The 21,977-nt window shown below is 40.6% G+C and overlaps 2 protein-coding genes across 4 annotated transcripts in view; one reads left to right on the top strand and one right to left on the bottom strand.

Annotated features, from left to right (window-relative positions):
- LOC103473513 (multiple epidermal growth factor-like domains protein 10) overlaps positions 1-21,977 on the bottom strand; it is a 232,232-nt gene that overhangs the window by 17,025 nt on the left and 193,230 nt on the right. Inside the window, exon 12 of one of the 3 annotated variants that reach the window (XR_014090314.1) lies at positions 16,974-17,168. The exons of the other annotated variants lie outside the window; for them this stretch is intronic. The gene's annotated coding sequence lies outside the window, so the exon portion shown is untranslated. The remainder of the gene's footprint in view (positions 1-16,973; positions 17,169-21,977) is intronic. 3 annotated transcript variants of the gene reach the window in all.
- Positions 9,034-21,977, top strand: part of prrc1 (proline-rich coiled-coil 1) — a 52,382-nt gene continuing 39,438 nt past the window's right edge. Inside the window, exons 1-3 of the mRNA XM_008423811.3 lie at positions 9,034-9,230; positions 16,055-16,183; positions 19,522-19,911. Of these exons, the coding sequence (XP_008422033.1) occupies positions 16,090-16,183; positions 19,522-19,911 (484 nt within the window). The 5' untranslated portion in view covers positions 9,034-9,230; positions 16,055-16,089. The remainder of the gene's footprint in view (positions 9,231-16,054; positions 16,184-19,521; positions 19,912-21,977) is intronic.

Below are 21,977 nucleotides of genomic sequence, written 5' to 3'. Positions count from 1 at the left end.
TTAAATCCATGCAACACCGATGCATGCTATACCACCTGGATATTAGAATATATGGGAGCAGATGCAGGTTCAATAAACATTTCATCATAAGCAGTTGCTATACTATGCAAAAGGGTTTTCACTACAGAAGCTAGTGGTTTGCCTAAAGCAGAATACTGCAGACGCTGGACTGGTTTTGGCTGTCGACTAGATCGACGAATTGGCTGTTCAGCTTCTAATTCTCCAGTAACCTCACGAGTGGCTATAGGTGATTCAGCGGAATGCGATGAGGATGTGGTTGAATTAAGTAACGTCTCTACCGGGCCATGAGACTCCAAATTTTCCTCAGGAGGACTCAGCTCAGGTTCAAGTAGATCTTTAGGGTCCATCTGATCATCTCCTGAAGAAACGTTTTCCTGGTCCGATGGTGGATCCATAGCATCCGACAGTAGAGACGACTCGCCATCAGGTGAAGGAATCCGCATCTCTGTTTCAGTTTCTGTAACCTTGCTCATGGGCTGGGTAGGGATTGTTCCCTCAACACTGACCTTCACAGGTGACAAAACTGAGAACCGAGGCACACTCCACTCATCTTCCTCATCCAGGCTCTCTTCCAGGTCCTCTGTTGGTTCCTGGAGACTGCGGGTATGAGGTCTACAAGTAGGTGTAGAAATTGGCTGATCAACTTCTTCAATCTGGGGAAGAAATCCACAAGGGAGAAGAAGGTCACGGTGCAGAGTTAGGGTCCCTCCAGTGGGATCCGCTTCTGGTCTTACAACATACACAGGAAGATCACCCATACTACCAACCACCACATAAACATTTGTCTCCCATTTATCCTCCAGTTTATGCTTGCCTCTGAACCTCACATTTCTCACTAATACCCGATCACCTTCTTCAAGATGGGCTGGTTTCACTCTTTGATCAAAACGAATCTTGTTTCTTCTTGCCATCTTTTCTGCATTTTTGGAAACTAACTGGAAACTTTCCTTCAGCCGAGAACGCAGATTCTGCACATACTGAGAATGTGATTGAGATGAGGGACTTTTGACAGGCAAGTTAAAGGCAATATCAACAGGAAGTCTTGGGCAGCGACCGAACATCAACTCATATGGAGTAAAGCCTGTGACCTCATTTCGGGTGCAATTGTACGCATGCACAAGTGGTTTGACGTACTCTTTCCACCTAGTTTTCTGCTCTGGCTCCAATGTACCCAACATGCTGAGCAAAGTTCTATTGAACCTTTCAACAGGGTTCCCACGAGGATGGTATGGCGTGGTGTGCGACTTTTTAACAGCAATGTTGCAGAGCTCTTTGATGAGGTGAGACTCAAAATCAGGCCCTTGGTCTGTGTGCAGGCGTTCTGGAAACCCATAATGCACAATAAAATTCTCCCACAGACATTTTGCGATAGTCTTTGCTTTTTGATTGGCTGTTGGAAAGGCCATAGCATACTTGGTGAAATGGTCTGTGAGGACAAGGATGTTTTTAGTGTTGCTTTTATCAGGTTCAACTGATAGAAATCCATGCACAGGAGCTCAAGTGGCCGGCTGGTCTGGATGGTCACTAATGGTGCAGCTCGTTCTGGCAGGGCTTTCCGGCGAATGCAGCGATTGCAAGTTTTAATCTTGTTTTTAACATTTACAGACATGCGGGGCCAAAAAATCGCGATCTTACAAGGTCAAGTGTTCTTTCAATCCCCATGTGGCCCATATCATCATGGAGACTTGAAAGGACAACAGGACGACATTCCTCTGGCAACACAAGCTGAAATGATAAAATCTCACCATCCTGTCTTCTTCTGTACAAGATGTCATCTCTTAATTCAAGACGATTACATTCTCTCATCAGAAGAGGAAGGTCAGGAAGTTCAGCTCTAGCTGTTGGAGGGATCTTTTCTCCCGTTTCAAGCTGATGAATAACTTCTCTCAAAACAGGATCAGCTCTCTGTTTCTCCCTGATGTCATGAAGGGACAATGATGGAAGCACCGACAATCCTTGAAACTCATCAACATACAAATCAGGAAGGACTGTAGGAGTTATACTCATCGTTTCCACCAGAGTGATGTTTCTTTCCAAAGGACCATCAGGACTTTGGCTTCTCAGCAGACAGCTGTGGCAAATGGCTCCAACCACATCAGGGGTGAGTTCTGCAGTATCCTCTGGTTTATCCATATGTGCTGTGATGAACTGTTGCACCATAGCCCATTCTCTCTGTGGATCAGGTGTCTGGGGGTGTGGTCTCCTGGAGAGGGCATCAGCATCACTGTTTTGGCTGCCTGCACGATACTGCAATTTAAAATCATATGTAGACAGCGCAGCAAGCCATCGATGACTAGCAGCATCAAGTTTAGCAGAGGTCAAGACATATGTTAATGGATTGTTATCCGTAATGACAGTGAATCTGGAGCCATAAAGATAGTCATGGAATTTTTCAGTTACGCTCCATTTTAAAGCTAAAATTCCAATTTATGGGCTGGATATCTGGCTTCACTGGCAGACAACCCACGACTGGCATATGCTATAACTCGTAGCTTTCCCTCTTGTTCTTGATAAAGAGCAGCTCCAAGCCCAATGGTGCTAGCATCTGTATGCAATATGTAAGGTTGACTTGGGTTGGCAAAACCGAGTACTGGGGCTGTCGTCAATCTGTCAATCAATATGTCAAAAGCAGATTGACACTGTGCAGTCCACCTTTCATTAAAAGGTTGCTTTACATCATGGCTTTTATCTAGAATGTTTGCTTTGCGGCCCTGTTTGCGGGTAGAGGGGTACCCTTTTGTCAGGTCATTCAAAGGTTTAGCAATAGCGGCGTAGCCATTAATGAACCTGCGGTAATAACCTGCGAAGCCAAGAAACGATCGTAGTTCTTTTAAAGTTTGCGGAACTGGCCAGGATTTTAAGGCACTAATCTTTTCCGGATCTGTTTCAACTCCATGTTCAGAAACTATATGACCCAAATAACGCACAGATGTTTGGAAAAACTTGCATTTCTGTGGTGATAATTTAAGACCATAATTTCTGAGTCGATGCAACACTTTTATCAACCTACTCTCATGCTCCTCTAGGGTGTCAGAGAAAATGATCAAATCATCCAAGAAGACCAAAACTTCTTTTAAGTGCAAATCACCCATGCACTTCTCCATAAGGCGTTGGAAAGTGCTAGGTGCATTCGTCACACCCTGGGGCATTCTATTGAATTCCCAGAACCCAAGTGGAGTCACAAATGCTGTTTTAGGCTTATCACTTTCCTCCATTTGTATCTGATAATATCCTGACTTCAAGTCAAGAACACTGAACCATCGTGAACCAGTGAGAGCCGAAATGACTCTTCCAGATTTGGTAATGCATAAGCATCCTTTACCGTTTGGAGGTTCAACTTTCTATAATCTATACAAAGCCGAACATCCCCATTCTTCTTTCGAACGACTACGATCGGTGAAGAGAATGGAGATTCTGATTCTCTTATTACTCCCGTCTCCAGAAGATCTCGCAAATGATTGCGAACAGCCTTAATATCATTTGGATGGATAGGGCGAGCACGATGTTTAAATGGAGTCTCATCATGAAGATGGATGTGATGCTTCACCCGATCAGTACATCCAAAGTCGAGATCATGATGGGAAAACACTTCTGGAATTTCTCTGAGTTTAGCAATCACTCGTTCTTTCCAATCAGGAGGAATTGGAGAATTTCCAAATTCAAATTGGAGATCAACTTTGTCAGTGTTCTTGAGCTGCGCACTACAGCAGGAAACCTCAGACAGAAGCTGTGGTGATACTGTGATTTCTGCAATAGAAGCAGATGGTGACAATGTTATGCTGTGGTTCGACTCATTTGTGATAACCACTGGAATCTTGGGAGGTGCATGTTTAGGCAATGACACCAAGCAACTTTTCACACATAAACCTCCTGGCAAGGGGGTAGAAGGCTGTTCAACTAATGCCCAACTGCTAACTGGCAGCAAGCTGGTACAGGCATAGCCTTCTAGAACGATGGTATGGCCTGCTGGAAAAATAACAGGTGACTCACTGCCTAGTTCTACATCACATACACTGGACTCTTGGGTTTGCTGGTGACGTAACTGAAGCAGCTGAAGAACTACTTTGTAGCCATACTTAGCTGGGCTAAAGCTAGCATTTTCATCTTTAAAGTGCTTGTCATATAAGGAATCAAGGGTGTTCATTCCAATCAGAACTTGGGTCTGAGTTCCACTTTTAACATCTGGAACCACAAGCGCCACAGTACAAACGTCCAAATCTGTACCAACAAACTCTTTAGGAAAAATGACTGACATTTCTATGTAACCCAAGTATGGGACAGCTTGGCCTGCGGCTCCTTCTATTTGCAACAACTCATTTAATGGTTTCACTGGTTGATGAGAAAAATACTGATTATAGAAAGAAACTGGTATTGTGGTCACTTGTGATCCAGTATCTAACAGGCATTGAACTAAGTGACCAGCTATTGTTACTTGACCAGTACATTTTGAGCCAATCAGCCCTTGTGGCAACTTTGTAGCCTCTGAGGTTACTTGAAACAGATAGGTGCATCTTATAGGTGTCTGCTTGGTGGGACTTTTCTGGTCCTCTGCAGTTCCCGTTTGTCCCTCAACAAGAACTGGGTTCAGTTTAACGGCAGAGCATTGTGAGGGTTCATTTTCTGCCATTTTTTCTGTTTTTCCACAAATTGCTTCTTCTTGGCAACAACAAGTGAAGGATTAGGAGGATTGTCACATTTTGGTCTTATATGTCCATCTTCTCCACAATGATAGCAGTAACCTGGCTTGGGTGGTAAAACTGCAGTTTTTTGAGAAGATTGAGATGAACTTTTGCTAATCTGCGAAGGCTGCTTGAACTTGGAAACATGCACAGATTTCGGCAAAACAGACTGTTTCTGACCAGCCTGTGCTGTTGTAAGAGCAACCAACTGTTTCTGTACATCAGCTAACTGCTTAGCAAGTTGTTGGGTGATGCTAGTCAGGTTATCATAAGCACTCTTTTCTTCAGCTGATGTACAAACATGTGACTGCACGCTAACTCTGGGTTTACTGGAACCTAAATGCTGTTTCATGCGCTGGGCTTTAGCAGCTTCTCTGTCTTCTTCTGTTCGTAGCAACAGTAACAGCTCTGCAAAAGATGGTGGGTTTGCCTTACGCTGCTTAAGTTGGAGCTCAGAGATTAAAGAGTTATTCCAGCAACCACGACAGAATTGATTCAGTAAATGTTTTTCAAAATCAACAGCCAATACTCCACCCCTCCTTACAGCATGGTTCAAAGTCACTTGTAAGCGTTGAAGATAAACTGATGGCTTTTCACCTGCATCTTGAAACAACTCCATAAACTTTGCATACAGTTCGTCTCCATCTTGGACTGTTCCATAAGCAGAATCAAGAATTTTAAGATAACTTACAGGAGGTGCATCTGGTTGAAGGTGTTTAACCATGTCAGCAGCTGGTGGAAATAGACTGTCAAAAATCTTTCTGGAACGCTGCAGGTCTGATACAGCCGGGTCTCTTAACAAAAGGTCTACAACAGATCGCCAAGTTTCATAATCTGTTTCGTGTGAAGGTCTTGGGGTTCGACCAGAAAATGATCTCAATTTTAATGAGGACATATGTATTGCATTGTCTTCGCTTTTCATGATGTGTTCAACCACATACCTTTGCACTCCAGGCGGGTTGAGGGCTGAGAAGGACATGGCTGGCAAAGCTCCAGAGGCTTGTGATGTGTTCCCCGTTACGGGTTCAGGATTGTCTTGTGGCAGCTCCCTGTCTGCAGTGACTTCTTCCAATTTGAGAAAATCAGTATCCTTCGTTGTCATCTGCGGTGTTGTACTGGGAGTAGCCATGACTAACTCCTCCTTATCCAGCAAAGACTTCAAAACAGCTGGACCAAGTTCAATAATTGACCGGCCCAGTAGAGACATTACACTCTGAAGAACATCTGTGTAATCCTGACCTGTGAGCTTAGCCAAATTTTTCATTTCATTCAAGTAAGCTTGAGTTTTTTCTTTGGTTTCTAACTCGGAACAAACCACTGAAAGTTCTTCAATTTCATAACTAATGTTTCCAGTTTGACACTTATACGAGTATGGCAAGATTTTACGCAACCTCTCTAATGCATTTCCTGACACAAACTCAAAAATTATACAATCATGAAAATCTGAGTCAGAATCAGTTACAAATTTGAACTTTTCCATTGGTCCATAACCAGTCAAAAAGTCAGCTACTTCATTATCAGCTTCTGTGTTTGTTGCATATCTAATCAACACTGCATTAGGTATTTTAACCTCATATTTCATCAAAATGTCCATACTGGCAAAAAAACAGCAATTCTTCAGCTCTCTACTGCCTCCTCCTGGCTAGCTCGCCAGAAATAAATGTAGTATATTTAAAGAATGCCATATGAATAAATGGATCAATTGGGCTGGTTTCTCAGAAGACTAGCACTCGACTCATGAAGGAGACACGGAGTCTGAAGATTTGCAGTGTGCCAGTGTGTTATATTGACGGTGAAAGACAACAACACATATAAATCCAACAAGAAAAACAGACATTTAAAAGGCCATACAAAAAAACAAAACATGCGCAATACTAGGAAAGAAAATAAACAAACAAAACCAAAGTAAATTAATCCCCACAGTTGACCAAGCCCACACCCTTCAGTCCGTTGACCCCAAGCTGGGGTAATCAAATCCCAAGACAGGCTGACTCTGGGTAAGGTGCTTGACTTGATGTGGTTTAGGTCCCAGGTGGGAAATCCGAAATCAAGATGAGACAGAAAAAGTTCTCAGGCTACAAGGAGCCTCCTACCATCCTGGCAGGAGAGCGGAAGTCTTCGCACACGTAGTGCAATCTTTTTTCTTATGGCTCTAGGCCTGGACATTTAGCTCGCCATCTTCTGGCCAGATCCGCCGGTTGCTCTACATACAACTGACATCTCTCCTGGCTGGTCTGGTGGTAATCGGCTCCTATGGCTCAGCTCTGCTCTGCTCCCCCCAATGCATCTAGTATTCAAACTTCCTGCTCAAATTAATATAGCCAGCCAATAGGCTGCAATACAACATGTGACCTTGGAAACTGGGCAGTGATTGGTTGCTTCATTGTCTCGTGAGAGCGACATTATCAGGATTATCACGTGATTTAATGAAGAGTTTGAGAAACCGGTGAAAGCTAGAAATTTACACCCGTGCTACATTAGTTTTTCTCTATTATGATTAATGACATGTTTGATAAGTTGGAGAATGGAATGGGTTGTTCACTATTTGCTTTTGATGGGGCAATTTGGAAGAGAGAGAACTTGAATTTTATAGTTAATGAAAAATAAAGCAATCTATAGTATAGAAGAGTGGTCTTATAATTGGGGATTTACAATTTTAATAGATAAAACAGACTATTTTTTACTAGGAAGAAATGCAATATTAAATTTAATTATTTAAAATTGCATTTGTATAAGCATGATTTAGAAAAGGTAAAGGAGTTTAAGTTTTTGGGTTTGTGGATGGAAGAAAAATTTACTTGAATATTCATATTTGAAAGTAGTGGATAAGTGTAAGAGAGTTTTAAATGTTATGAGGTGTTTGGTGGGGAGAGAGTGGGGTGCTGAGAGGAAAGCGTTGAAAGCGATATACACGGGTTTAAAAAGATCTGTATTAGATTATGGCAGCATCAGAAACACTACTTAAAAAATTAGATAATATTCAGTATCAAACTTGAGGTTGTGTACAGGAGCTGTCAGAACAATTCCAATTTCAGCTTTATTAGTTGAAATGGGGGAATTACCACTTTATCTTAGAAGATTACAGTTAAGGTTATCTTATTGGTGTTATTTAAAGGGTCATTATGAAAACCATCCATGTCAAGAAATTTTAAAACCTAGTTGGGAAAAGGGAAAAAAAGACTTTAAAATCCTTTGGTTGGGAGATAGAAAGCGATGTGAAAGATTTTGATTGACTCATATTTATAAACAATAAAACAGTTCCTCTTTCACTGGTCCATCCATCTCTATTTTATGACATTGTTGTAGACTTATCATTGTTGAGAAGAGGACAAAAGGAAATCTTTCAGAATCATACTGAGTGCAATCATATATAGATAATAAATACAATGATTATGTTCAAGTGTATACAGATGCTTTTAAGAGCTCAAGTAGCAACAATGGGGTGTCGTTTATCGTCCCAGAATTTAGTATTAAAAAATGTAAGAGGATGGGGTCTCAGTGTTTACAGGAGAGATGATGGGAATCATTTTGGCTTTAGAAGAAGTTGAAGAAGTTTGTCCTTTGAGAAGTTTAACTTGTTCTGATTCAAGTTTATCATTATACTCAATTAAAAATAATCAGTCTAATAGTAGACCAGACCTTTTATTGGAGATTCAGATACTACTTTATAGAATTCAGGCCATGGGTTTAATAGTAATATTTGCATGGGTTCCGTCTCATGTAGGAAAACAAGCTTCAAAAAACAGTTATATTGAGATACTGATTCCATTTAGTAAAGAGGAAATTAAATCTATTATTAAACAAAAGGTTAAGGAAAGATGGCAGAAGCAATGGGAAGAAGAGAGAACTGGTAGATGGCTTTATAGTATTCAAAGGAAAGTTGGTGCAATGAGGGGAACAGGAAGAAGTAGAAAAGAAGAAAACATTATATCCAGGTTACGTTTTGGTCATGCAGGTTTAAACAGTACACTATTTAAAATGGGGAAACATCCAACAGGTAATTGTGATTTTCGTTTTCAAGAAGAGACAGTTAAACATGTTTTGTTATGTTCTAAGTACTCTCATGAAAGAAGGAAGTTAGAATGTAGACTTCTAAAGAATAAATTACAGTTAAATATACAAGATGTCTTGGGGAATACTTCTACTTCTGAATATTTCCGTTATTTAAGAAACTATCTTAAGAAAACTAAATTGATAGAAAGGATATAAGTTTGTTTGTTTTTTAGGGGGGTGGGGGGAGGGTAATTGTATAAGTTGCATTCTGATTCACACTCGACTCCAGTAGTTGGCATAAATGCACACCTTTAAATTGCTTGCCAACCGCCATTACACAACAAGAAGAAGAACAAGGGTGGAAGTGCGAGTATTTGGACCGGGGCTACCTTTAGATGGCAGTAATACACCTTTATGGATGTAATCTGCGACTAAACTCCCCAGAAGAAGATCCCAGCCGACGTATTCTATAGTTTATGGCAGACGTGGCAAACGGCCGGTCACACATTTGTTGAGCACTTCCGAAACAGCAATCTGGTAAGTAGAGAAACTACCAAAGGACCGTTGTGTATGAGTTACTCAAATTTACTATCCGAAAGGTTAAACATGAGCTAGTGTATTTCTGCATTCTCGTTGTTATCATTCATAGGCACTAGCAGGTTAGCATGTTACACGCGCAGCAGCTGAGTTAAAATTAGAGCTTTATGTTTCTGTCGGCTGGCGTGTTCGCAACTTTTAGGAGAGAAATGCCTGGAGGACAACAGTTATCGTTTGTGCTCCGGTTGTAGAAGGAAGTTTCTGACTGAAAGTTTGAGACCGTTTGTCTTACTGCTGTCATTTGATCTTGAGAGGACCTACATAAAGAAAGCTTGGTTTTCATCCTGTAAAAGATGCGGTTGAAGACCACAGCGAAGTTAAGTTGCAAGTTGGATATTCGAGCTCCGCGGAGTAACCGGCCTTTAGCTCAAGGTTGATCCGATTTATGAACGCTAATGTCGGCCAGCCGTTCTCCACCGCTCCCCGGCCCAAGCGCTCGAAGGTTCTCTTAGGGACCTAACAAATTATCGAACCAAACACTCCTGTCAAACAAATGTAAATGCCTTGAATTGTGACCAACTGACTAACTGTCTATGCTTTTACATGAAACACAATATCCTCCATTACATTTTAAATTCATATACAATATTTTAAATAATTTTAATATTAAATAATATAATGTTTTCTTCAATAGCTTCCAAGTCATCTAACCCAGTGGTCCCCAACCCCCGGTCCGTGGACCAATTGGTAGCGGGCCGCGCAAGAAATAGTGAAATATTTCCGTTTTATGTATTATTTGAGTCTGGAGGATCTTTTATTTTGAAAATCCTTTAACCAGATTCTCTCGGTTACTTGCACGCCAACACTGAGGCCACAAGCAGCAAAATGAGAAACAGATCAGATGTCTTTGGAAAGTTTCTTTGCGAAGGGAAAAAGGCCCAGAGAAGAAACAGGAGAATGGATTTATCCCAGTACCAATGTGGGACTGGTAGGTGAGTCCCACATTATAAGCCGCTCTGCGTAACATGCGGCGACCGGCTGCTAATGAGGCAATGAAGCTTCAAGCTGCTTCGCCACGTAGAGACCAAGCAGGCTGTGGATATAACCAACACTTCGGGTGTCATTGTCTCTCATCACTCCCAGATGGGACCGTCTCGTTGCAGAGAAACATTCTCAGGGCTCCCGTTAGTCAGTATCGTGAGTTAAAGTTTTCACGAAAGTAAAATGTTCGTTTTTGTTTCGCATCTGTATCTTATTTTGAAGGGATATGTAAACGTTACCATAGCGACCAGAGTCGGAGCGTTTGGGCTGCGGTCGAGAGGAGATGAGTAGAGCTTGTGAGTCTTAAGTCTAGTTTAGACGGAAATATTTAAGAATTGTCGGCCGATTCTCCAAACCTCTGTGACCACAGAGCTGATAAAAGTCCAACAGGTTCGATCGGTTCGTGTGTCCAAGGCAGGAGCAGCACAAACCGATTCCAGTCACAAACATCCCGTTTCCAGAGGATAATCCAGTAAAACCCCCAACATAGCGGGAATTTAGAATAACCAAACATGGATGACGATGTAGAAGCAATAGTGATAGTTTGTAGACTCATTTGAATAAAAGACGTAACAAAAAGAAAAGGCGGTGGGTAGAAGACGGCGGGAGCAGCCGCTGTATTTGCTGCACTATTGATTTGGAGGTGAATATGTTTTTTCATAGTTAACATTTGTAACTGAATAAACATAATAAAGACCTTTAGATTTAATAATAAGCATTTCTACATATCTCCGATATCCACCGGACTCAGTTGCGCGATATGTCAGCTGTTAGGGATTCCCCTCTGTTCTTACGTCACCGCGCTTTTTGATTGGCTACCTGTCACATTCAGCAGGTCGTATTCTCGTTCCCAGACAGGAAAAAGCCCACAGGTTGCGATAAAAACTCCAAGACAACCCAAATTGGGTATATTCAGGATTTAGCAGGAACACCCCCCCCAAATATGATTTGTGTTTAATAGCTTAACCCAGAACCAGTGTGAAATTGATCTAGAAATTGAGAGAGATGAGACACACTAATTTGCTTTCCATTTTAACTCATTTTTTATTTTTTAGCAATTTGTTTGGTCAAAATTTAGTATTTTTCTTTAATAGCTTCCAGGTCATGTGACCTATTGATTTAAAATCACTTTCAAATTGTTCTACTAGTCTCTATAGACGAGGCACACTCCTTTGTTTTCCATTTTAACTAATTTTTTTAGCAATTTGTTTGGTCAAAATTTTGTATTTTTCTTCAATAGCTTCCATGTCTTGTGACCTATTGTGACCCAGAACCAGTGTGAAATTGTTCTACAAATCAGTAGAGAGGAGGCACACTTGAGCTCTTGTTTTCCATTTTAACTAATCCCAAGGCCACCAAAATGAATCCCTTCAAAACCCCGATTGCGCAGAACGTGGCCTCAGACAGAAAATCCCCAAATCAAAAAATCAAATAAAATTTTAAATATCGCATTTCAAAGAGCTTTACACCATAAAAACACAAAAATGCAAAGTCATAGAAACACAGCCACTGAAACATTACATTTTCTCACTACATATCAGACAACATGGCTCTCATCTCGAGTCATGCGACTCCATGTGGTTTGGCAAGCACTAGGTGCTTGCCAAAACACACTAAAACTCACCAGGGAGAGTTTTAGTTCTCTCCCTGGTTTTCATAACAACCTCTTCAGCTTGTCAATGTTCCTCTTAGGCCTTCTAACGAGCCATCATTTGATCGAGGTGCGTTAAACCAGGGAGACAACTAAAACATGCAGGATGCTGGCCCACGAGGACCAACTTTGGGCACCCCCTGACCTAGGACCTCTTTTGGAACAAACTTCCAGAAAACTGTAAAATAGCCAAAACACCGACTTCCTTTAAATCTCAACTAAAAACCCAGCTGTTTAGAGTTGTATTTGAAACGTAATCAATTACAAATTTAATGATGGCTCTTGACTTAATGTAATGTTTTCATTGTTGATTCTATGTTGCATGACTTTGTGTTTTTATGATGTAAAGCACTTTGAAATGCCTTGCTGCTGAAATGTGCTGTGCAAAAAAAAAACTGGAAGCTATTGAAGAAAAATACTAAATTTGGACAAAAAAATTGCTAAAATATGAAAAATGAGTTAAAATGGAAAACAAAGGAGTGTGCCTCATCTCTTTCAATTTGTAGAACAATTTCACACTGGTTCTGGGTCAATAGGTCGCATGACTTGGAAGCTACTGAAGAAAAATACTAAATTTTGACCAAAGAATTGCTAAAAAATAAAAACGGAGTTAAAATGGAAAACAAATGACTGCCTCATCTACTGATTTGTAGAAAGATTTCAAAGTGATTTTGAGTCAACAGGTCACATGACATTATTACTATTATCACATGACTATTGAAGAAAACATATTATTTAATATTAAAATTATTTAAAATATTGTATATGACTTTAAAATGCAATAGAGGATATTGTGTCTCATGTAAAAGCATAAATTAGCACCGACAGTTAGTCAGTTGGTCACAATTCAAGGCATTTACATTTGTTTGACAGGAGTGTTTGGTTCGGTAATTTGTTAAGTCCCTAAGTGAACCTTCGAGTGCTTGGGCCGGGGAGCGGTGGAGAACGGCTGGCCGACATTAGCGTTCATAAATCGGATCAACCTTGAGCTCAATGCCACTTACTCCGCAGAGCTCAAATTTCCAACTTGAAGCTAACTTCCCTGTGGTAAACTGAAGTTGGTTTCCGATTCCAGCTTCCGATTCGGGAAATGGCTAAAGGGCGATTCCACCTAATTTTTCACTACCTTTCACATTTTTAATCTACTCTAGTAAAAAAAAACTACAACACCTAGCCTCTTCAAACCTGGACTAAATTATTCTGCTCTAATAGTAGAATTTTTAAAACCATGTTTGGTATTTGTGAAACTTCAACAAAGGTTGATTTCACCACTTTTTTTGCCTTTGGATCACACTAGAACTGCTCTACTTTCATCTACTCAGAAAGGTGGATTTTTATTTCCAGCAGACAGGACTTTTAGGGACGTGCAACAATTCAAATAAATAGGATTTTTGTAGGACATCTGAAAACAAACAGAGCCATTTACTTTATAATAACATATATTGAGCATTAATGTTTATATAAATCAAGTTTACACAGACGTCATTGCCATCTTTCACTATTTCACAAAGATAAAACGCTACATTGCTTGGATTGAGGTGTAGTTAACAAGACCCACACTACATGCCCAACAGTGGTGGGAAGAACTTAAGTACAATTTTCGTGTATCTGTATTTTACTTAAGTAGATTTAACAATGGATAATTTCTACTTTTACTCCACTACATTTTACAGTAAGTATCTGTACTTTCTACTTCACTACATTTTTACAAAAGTGTCGCGTTACTCGTTACATCCAAGTCGCATTGAGCTTTTTTCCCTTTAAAATGTGAAGTTCAGGACCATAAGGTGGCCCCGTAAAATCCGAGCAATAAATGACCTACGTGTCTGTTGTCACCCATCGCCTCCCCCTTTACTCGCACACGGAGCTCCAAGAAATGTGCAGTGGTTTTCTCTGAGCAGGAGAAGATGTCTGTCTAATCATCGGTAATGTAATGGCGTTGCAAAAATCATAAGATATGACGAAATATAAATTCAGCAGCGCTTCGCTTTCACAGACGGTGGGGACTTCGTCCAACTTTTAGCGTCACTTTAAAGGAATGCTTAAATATAGGTAAGCTCCGTGGACGCGATGCTAGCAAAGCTAGCTGTACAGAGACACATGTTGCATCTGCGATGAAAAGAAGTTGTCACTCATGCGAATTATTGTGTGGAGGTATTTACTGAGGTGTCGCATATATGGGACAATGCTGTGACCAAAGTGCAATATAGTAATATGACATTCAGGAACGATCCGATTCTTCTGGGCGGATCTTTATTAAGGTTATTAGGACGGAAGTCTCACTGACAGCCATTCTTTGTTCTTGTTATGCTCTGCGTACACTGCAGTAGCTATTATTTTATTTCATTTAAGAAAAAAATTTAAATAATTTAATTGGTGAATTAATAAAACAACAATGTTGTTTTATTAATTCACCAATTAATAAAACAAAGAGCATGCTCATTGCTCTTTGTTTTCGTCACCTGTCATGGTGGTAGACATTGCAGCAGGAGGGAGGATGAAAACCGTCACGGTGCTCCTTCTGCTTGGTTACTTCTTGCTTATTGCACCTTGGACAGTCTTCATAGTTGAGCTTTGTTTACCGTTAATTGCTATGTTTAATGGTGCAGACAGTTGTGGTTTCTGACATTGGCAATATGGGCGGTTGCCCAAAAATAACACCCTGGGCAGTTGCCCAGGGCGTTATTTTTTTTAGGGATGGCAGGAGACCTCTGCAGATTGTGGCACAGAGATGAAAGCAAAACAGAATGAAGAAGAGACTGAATTGATACTGGTTGAATTTATTTAAGCTCCAAGTGTTTAATATCTAGGTGTTTTATGGGAATGTGGATCTTTCAGATCAATTTGAGAAGCAATTTTGATAGGTGCACTTAATTTTATTGTGTCACGTAGCGCGGGGTTCTGGTCTTGGTCTTGATTTGGTCTCGGGTTCGGTGGTCTAGACTACAACTCTGCTACGTTACTCCTTGGTTCCATGTCCTCCCCTGCCTACCCTTTGAGTTGGATTTCTTTCAAAATAAAAGTGGCAACAAAAAGTGAAGTTCATGTTATGTTAGGACAGGAGACGAGATGTTTCCATCCCTGAAATTATGATGCATAGAATCACATATCTAAGTCTAAACTATGTTACAGAGTAGACACAATCAAAACATGCTTTATATGTGGCATTGTTCATTAAAATGGCACATTTATGTTGTATTAAAATTAAATACAATCGGTCCACTTAATGATATTAGCGATTAGGTAATGCATTCAGTAAGTACTTAAGTATTTTTAAAAGCCAGTACTTTTTTACTTAAGTAAAATGTTAATGTGGTACTTTTACTTTTACTTGAGAACATTTTTGTCTGTGTATTTGTACTTTTACTTAAGTAAATTTTTTGAGTATTTTCTCCACCACTGATGCCCAATGTATGCTCCTGGCACAGGGGAAAAAAATTCTGTCAGGGATAACCTGCCTTGGCACAACACTCTTTACAGTAAATGCAGTGCATTGCATGTTTGCCTTTACTGCCTCTTAACCAGGAAATCTGGCCTAATAACTAATAACTGTCTTTAAAATGTACAGACTTTCCTCCTTTTAATTTCACTGGGCTCCAACTTGTAGTCGATTGTATGTGGCACATTTTCTGATGCATTGTCTGAACCAGAACTTGACATAACGTGAGAATTTGGCTTGATGTCAGAGCACTAGTAATAATTTTCAGATGACTCAGATCTTAACTTTGCTGTATTTTCTCTACTTATCTGTGCTACATCCACTGTTTATCTGACTAGTCTATCCTACTCACCTCTGACTGCAGGACACAAACATAGACACATGAGCAGCTGCAGCACAGTCAGTCCCGGGGGTGGGGGTTAGTTTCCGCTATTCATCATCTCTGATTGGTATAGGCCAAGATATGAGTCTAATCTGTTAATCTTGTTGAACTTCAGGAAGACTTACCGTGTCGCAGACTTTTTTTTAAATTTTTTTTATTAAAACATCAGGTTGCACTAGTGCAACTTCAGATTTTTTTTGGTGTGCACTACTGAGAAATTAGATGACATTTCAACTAAACTGTTCACACCTTAGAGTCCTGTAGAAATATGTTTACAAAGAAAAGATTTACATTTTTTTTGTTTGTTGCAGAATCTGGACTAAAGCTAAGCTTTGTAGCAAAGAAGATGATGGAAGAAAGTGGGATTGAGACAACGCCTCCTGTGAGCCCAACACCTTTATCACTCGCTGCCTCAGCCAGCATTCCACCACTCACCAGTGGTAAGACTTGATTTGTCCAGATTTGCTGTAAGGTTTATTTTGGAAACGGTGAGGTATTCTTCATAAGGAAAAATGGAGAGGGAACTGCTCTAATCTGTTTATCAGCTCTAATTCTGACATTTTAAAATCTGAACTTTTATTTATTTAAAGAATAGCCCCATCTTAGCAGCAGGTAAGCTGCTGAGATGTACCATCTCATTTTTAAGGGGTATATAAACAAGAATAAAAATCACTGTCCCACCCACCAGGAGAACTCTCTATTTTCACTAAGTTGGCACCCCATGGTTGCCAACTTAGTGACTTTTTAACTATATTTTACACACACACACGCACACAAAAATCAGCACTTTAGGTTTTTTAAAGATCGGTGATCGGCCAGAAAATTACGGTGGCGCCTAGGTGCAACCCACTTCAACATTAACATAGCAATTAAAAATTACAAAAACACAGAAACATTAACGAATCACTACAACATCTTACAGACAACTGACGTACCTTAAAGTAACCATGTTTGAGCACAGACAAACAGCGACTTTTCTTGCCAACTTCTAGGCATGGCATCAATAAACAAATGGCAAACGTGCCCGTTACAGGTTTCTCATTGCCTCTCCCTCTTTAGAAAAACTACACAGTATAAAAAAAGAGTTGGCTAAGCTAAGAAAATAATCAGAGTAGTTAACTGGGCCAATTTAGTTACAAAGGAAATATTTCTGGGTTGTTTCAAAAACAAAGTAATGGCCACAAAGTCACAAAGTGCTCGTAAATTTAGGTTATTATCTTTAATTCTTACCTGTGAAAGGCAGTGGGTCCACTTTGTACTGTAAAACGGTTGAAACTAGTCCATGCAGCACGTTCTCATCACTGCCACTTTCAAGATGGCAGCAACGTAAGTAGGACTCAGCGTATACGTCAGAGGTCCCCAATCTGTGGGGCGTGCCCTTCTAGGGGGGCGCCGTGCCATTGCAGGGGGGGTGCGGGAAGCCGTCTGGATGAAAAACAAAAAAAACATCAACGCTGTATGCGCTCGGTTTTTACCTTGGAATGGCCAACTCTCTGTTATTCCTACGTCAATTTGATACAGTAGGGGCTTCCACACTTCCCATATCTGTCTTGTCACTTTTATCAGCAGTTAAAACCGTTTAATCCTTTAACATGTGGTAACCTGTTTTTCCGAGCCGCCTTTAAACGCAACATGAGCGCTACAACACTCGCACTGGGTTTACACCTGTGCGGCAGTGATGGAGACCTGCTGCTGCTGCTGCTGTGCAGAGCTACGCAGGTGTGTTAGAATCATGGCAGCAAAACGCAAATAACTTTTCACAGTTTTTCCCCCAAATTAACCAACTTTTGAGTAAAGCTGTTGGATGCAGGTAAAGTTAGTCGATCCCCACCCCACTCTTTCTTAGAGACAGGGAGTCTCTAAGAATGCCCCCCCCCCCGCCCCCTACACACACACACACACACGCACACACACACACACACACGTCGTTCAACCAGACACAGCTATTTGTAATCCATTGGGGTGGGGGGCAGAAAATGTTTGGAAACCACTGGTATACATATTCATGCCTATTGTCCAATCAGTGATTTCTCACATCTCTCACTGGAACATACCTCTTCCGTTCTGTTAATGTTGTAGCGTTTTTGTAATTGTGCTTTGTTAATGTTGTGTTTTTGAATTTGTTGAAGTGGTTTGCACCTCAGGGCCACTGTAGAAAATTGCACCATTGCGTTCTTTTTAAAATGGCGATCTCTCTGTAGAACGATTGATTACTGTAATCATTGTTTATTACAGACAAAATATATTTAGTAGTTATTAACCCTTGTGTTTAGAAATGGGGTCCAACCGATCCCACACACACGTAAAACTTGTATCATTTGCCACAGTCCTACGTTTGCCTCAGTTCTCTTTAACAAGGGTTAAAGAAGTACTTGAACATCTTGAATATGTCTACATATAACATTCCTAAGGAAGAAAAACTTCATTCATCCTCTATTCTATTCATCCTCTATGTGCCGTATTTATTTATCCTTCTTCATTTCTATCTTTTTTTTCATCCGTCTCCCTTTCTCTTTCAATTTTTATCAATTATATCTTTCTCTCTAATTATGAGGTTTATTTCCTTACCAAGCTCAGTTACTCAGGGTGAGTATGTCCCCTCTGACAGCCAAAGCTGGTCAAAACTTTGATTCAATGATGACTGGATTTAGCTGCGTGTCAGGGCAGGACATGACACACTTGAGCTATTTTTGCACACTTTGGACTTTCGCCTGTAGCAGTAGGGACAGTTCCTCCTGCCGCTGCTAGCTGGTGGCTAGTTGCGTTTTTTTTATTTTATTCGTCTTGAACACACGCGAGCAGAGCAGTGACATTACTTTTCTGTGACTTTCGCTGTTTTGTTGCTCTTTCAAGTGTTGCATGTTTCCAGTCACGGAAACTTGCAATCTGGAGAAGAGCCATCGGTGTCTACTCCAGATTGCGTTGTTGGTTGTTCTGCATTTGAAGCTGCTGAACCTTTTCCCAGAGGGCAGCAGGGAGAACAAACCATGCTGAGGGTGGAAGGAGTCTTTTATAATCAACTGAGCTCTGGACAAGCGGCGACTATGAGCTGTGTCAAGGATGGAAGGAAGCTCAGTCCCAATGATTGTCTCTGCTGACCTTACCACTCTCTCCACACATTGCCAGTCAGAGGTTTTGCATGATCCAAACCAAACAGAGATGCTGTTGGTCAGTATACTCTCTATTGTCCCTCTGTAGAAAGTGGTGAGGATGGGAGGAGGGAGGTTTGCCTGCCAATTGCACAGGTTTGCCTGTGAATAAAAAAGACTTGAAGACTTGAATAAAAAAAAAAATCAAATAAATTATCACATTTTTCTCAATGTACAGCTTATCAAACAATGACAATAGTGTTTACAGTGTGAAACACTATTGGTTATTAGCAGCCTTTTACTGTAAAAATAAATATCTACGCATTCCAAGCTCTTCAGCAGACTTGATTTAGGCTCCACACTGATGCCTTGGACACACGAGTTGGGAGTAATTTCACATGCCAGGCTGTCGACCTGGCAGCATGATGGTTTTCAGGACACATCGAGTGCAGCTTCACTTTAATAAAAGAACTGTCCAGTCGTCTCAGTGCATCATTTGCAGCTAAAAATGTATCGTGCAAAGGATGACATATGACTAACATGCTAAGATGCCTTCGGATTCATGATGAATCTATAGAATTCTCATTCCTTCATGCACTGTGCCAGCCTTTCTGCGGCTCTCAAAAAATTTTTTTGTATATATTAAGCAGAGAGGAAAAGAGATCTGATTTTTGTCCTTTTTGTTTCAGGTCTGTCAAGTCAGCATTCTCTCTCTGGAACCAGCTCTATCACAAATTGTTCAACTTCCATTTCCAACTCTCCTCCATCCATTGATTCCCTTCCTCACTTCAGTAGCTCTTTGACCACGCCATGTTCCATTCTCTCCCAGTTCCCCCCTTCATCAACTCTTGTCTTACCTTTCCCTACCAGTTCTACCTTCCCTGTGGATTCCCCCCCTTTGCCTCATCTACCTTCTTCTGTTAGTCCTCTCTTAGCAGCTGGTATGGCTGCCCCTCCCGTACACCCACCCATGACAGGCTTCTTTACAAGTGCTGGATACGACATCACAAGGGGTCATGCTGGACGAACACCACAGACGCCCTTGATGCCTACATTCTCTAATGCTTCTCCAATGCCAGGTAGGAGCAACACTTCATTGGCAGTGTTTAACAATCAAGAATTTTCCAGTGTTGTGGAAAAACATTAATTGCCAAGCACTATTAGGTGAAAATCACTGACAAGTTTATTTAATACTATGAGCATGATATGAGAGCCACAAGCTCAAAAACTCATGAATAGGTCAGATACAGCTCCAAGTAAGTCTCAGAGTGAGTTCTGTGTGTACGCTGAGATGGCTCAAAGTTGGCTCTGACAACCAGCAGACAAAATAACAGGTTTATACCAAGGTCGGGATAACAAATCCAAAACAGTAGAGAGTCAGTCTGGCTCCTGAGGAGCTGCAGAAGATATCTAACCATGGGTTTCTAGCTTAGCAATATTCATTTGGTGGTGGTTCATAAACACTATGAATAAGAACATAATGATGACCATCAGATTATTAGTAATACGTTACCTGTATAATACAAAATTTCACCACATTCCCCTTTTTTTGACTATAATAAGATATGGAACTTTTTTATATTCATTACAAATAAATTTTGTTTCCATCTCCACTGATTTTGTTAAAGGGAATTAACAAATGTTTCAACTAAATGTTAAAACATTAACTAAATGTTTTTAGGGTGAGAATTGGAAAAATTATACCTTATTTTCAGACATTCATTGTAAGGACATTGAAAGTAGGCCTGTCACGATAACAAATTTTACTAGAAGGTTAATTGTCTAAAACATTATTGCGATAAACGATAATTTATCGCAAATTATCCTTTGACACTGATTTAATGGATATGAATATGCGATTTCCTGATAGATGCACTTTATTTTCAAAAGAACACATAACACTGGAACTGATAAACTAAATAAACCAACCAAAAACAAAAATAAAATGGATTCTCAGTCTCCATAAACAAAAAACGTACTTGAATTAAAACTAAACAACATAAAGCCAATGTGGAAATAAATACTTCAACCAAAAGAGTGCAGATTATGTAGTCTGTATATTGCCCTTCAGTAATCACTAGAATTAAATAGACAAAACGGGCACATCCGACTACCTAATGCAGTAGTTCTTGCACCCTTGTCCCTCAGTGGGGTCGGGAGGGTTGCTGGTGCCTCTCCAGCTAACGTTCCGGGCGAGAGGCGGGGTCACCCTGGAAAGGTCGCCAGTCTGTCGCAGGGCAACACAGAGACACACAGGACACACAACCATGCACACACACACTCACACGTAGGGGCAATTTAGACAGACCAATTAACCTGACAGTCATGTTTTTGGACTGTGGGAGGAAACCGGAGTACCCGGAGAAAACCCACGCATGCACAGGGAGAACATGCAAAGACCGGGAATTGAACCCAGAACCTTCTTGCTGCAAGGCAACAGCTCTACCAACTGCGCCACTGTGCAGCCCATTTGTGGTATCATTAATGTTTATTCAACATTTCGTGCAAAGAATATAGAAATGACAAGGGGAGGAGTTGGAGCCAAATTGCTACCTCAGTTGATAAATCCGGTAAGTTTTCAGCTGTTCTTCGTTAACTTCGTTAATAAATAGGTTATAATTTTCATTCAGTCCGGACTTTACGCTGACTCTAGCCACATGGATCACAGGTAGATTCTAGTAAAGCATTGATTAATGCCTGATTTTAAAATTAGTTGACTGGACTTGTAGCCATTATTTTATGCCCATGTGGCTGGACACCACACGGCACGACAAACCCGATCGAACCGTTATACCTAGGATTTCTGTCGGCTAAGGTGTCTCTCAGGGTTTGAAAATGGGCCGACAGTCGGCGACAACTCGTGTAATGTGCGCTGGACATTAGACTAAGGAAATTAGGAAGGGAGGGTCAGTGGAGAGCACTGGAGCTGAGCCTTTTTTCATTCAGTGTCATCAAGAGAAAGAAAAAAGGCAGGAAGAGACGATAAAGACGATAATTAAAATGAGGTCGATAGGTTTAATTTATCGTCCGATTAATTGATTAATCGTTTATCACGACAGGCCTAATTGAAAGACTATAAAGACTAACTGTAGGGAAAGTCACTCAGATAATGTCATGAAAGCAAGTGTCTTGGTATTCAGAATCA

The sequence above is a fragment of the Poecilia reticulata genome, chromosome 12 (genome assembly GCF_904066995.2).
Source record: "Poecilia reticulata chromosome 12, P_reticulata-male-v2, whole genome shotgun sequence".
Classification (NCBI taxonomy): Eukaryota; Metazoa; Chordata; class Actinopteri; order Cyprinodontiformes; family Poeciliidae; genus Poecilia; species Poecilia reticulata.
The sequence above is the reverse complement of the archived record's forward strand: the minus strand, read 5'-3'. Positions and strand labels throughout refer to the sequence as shown.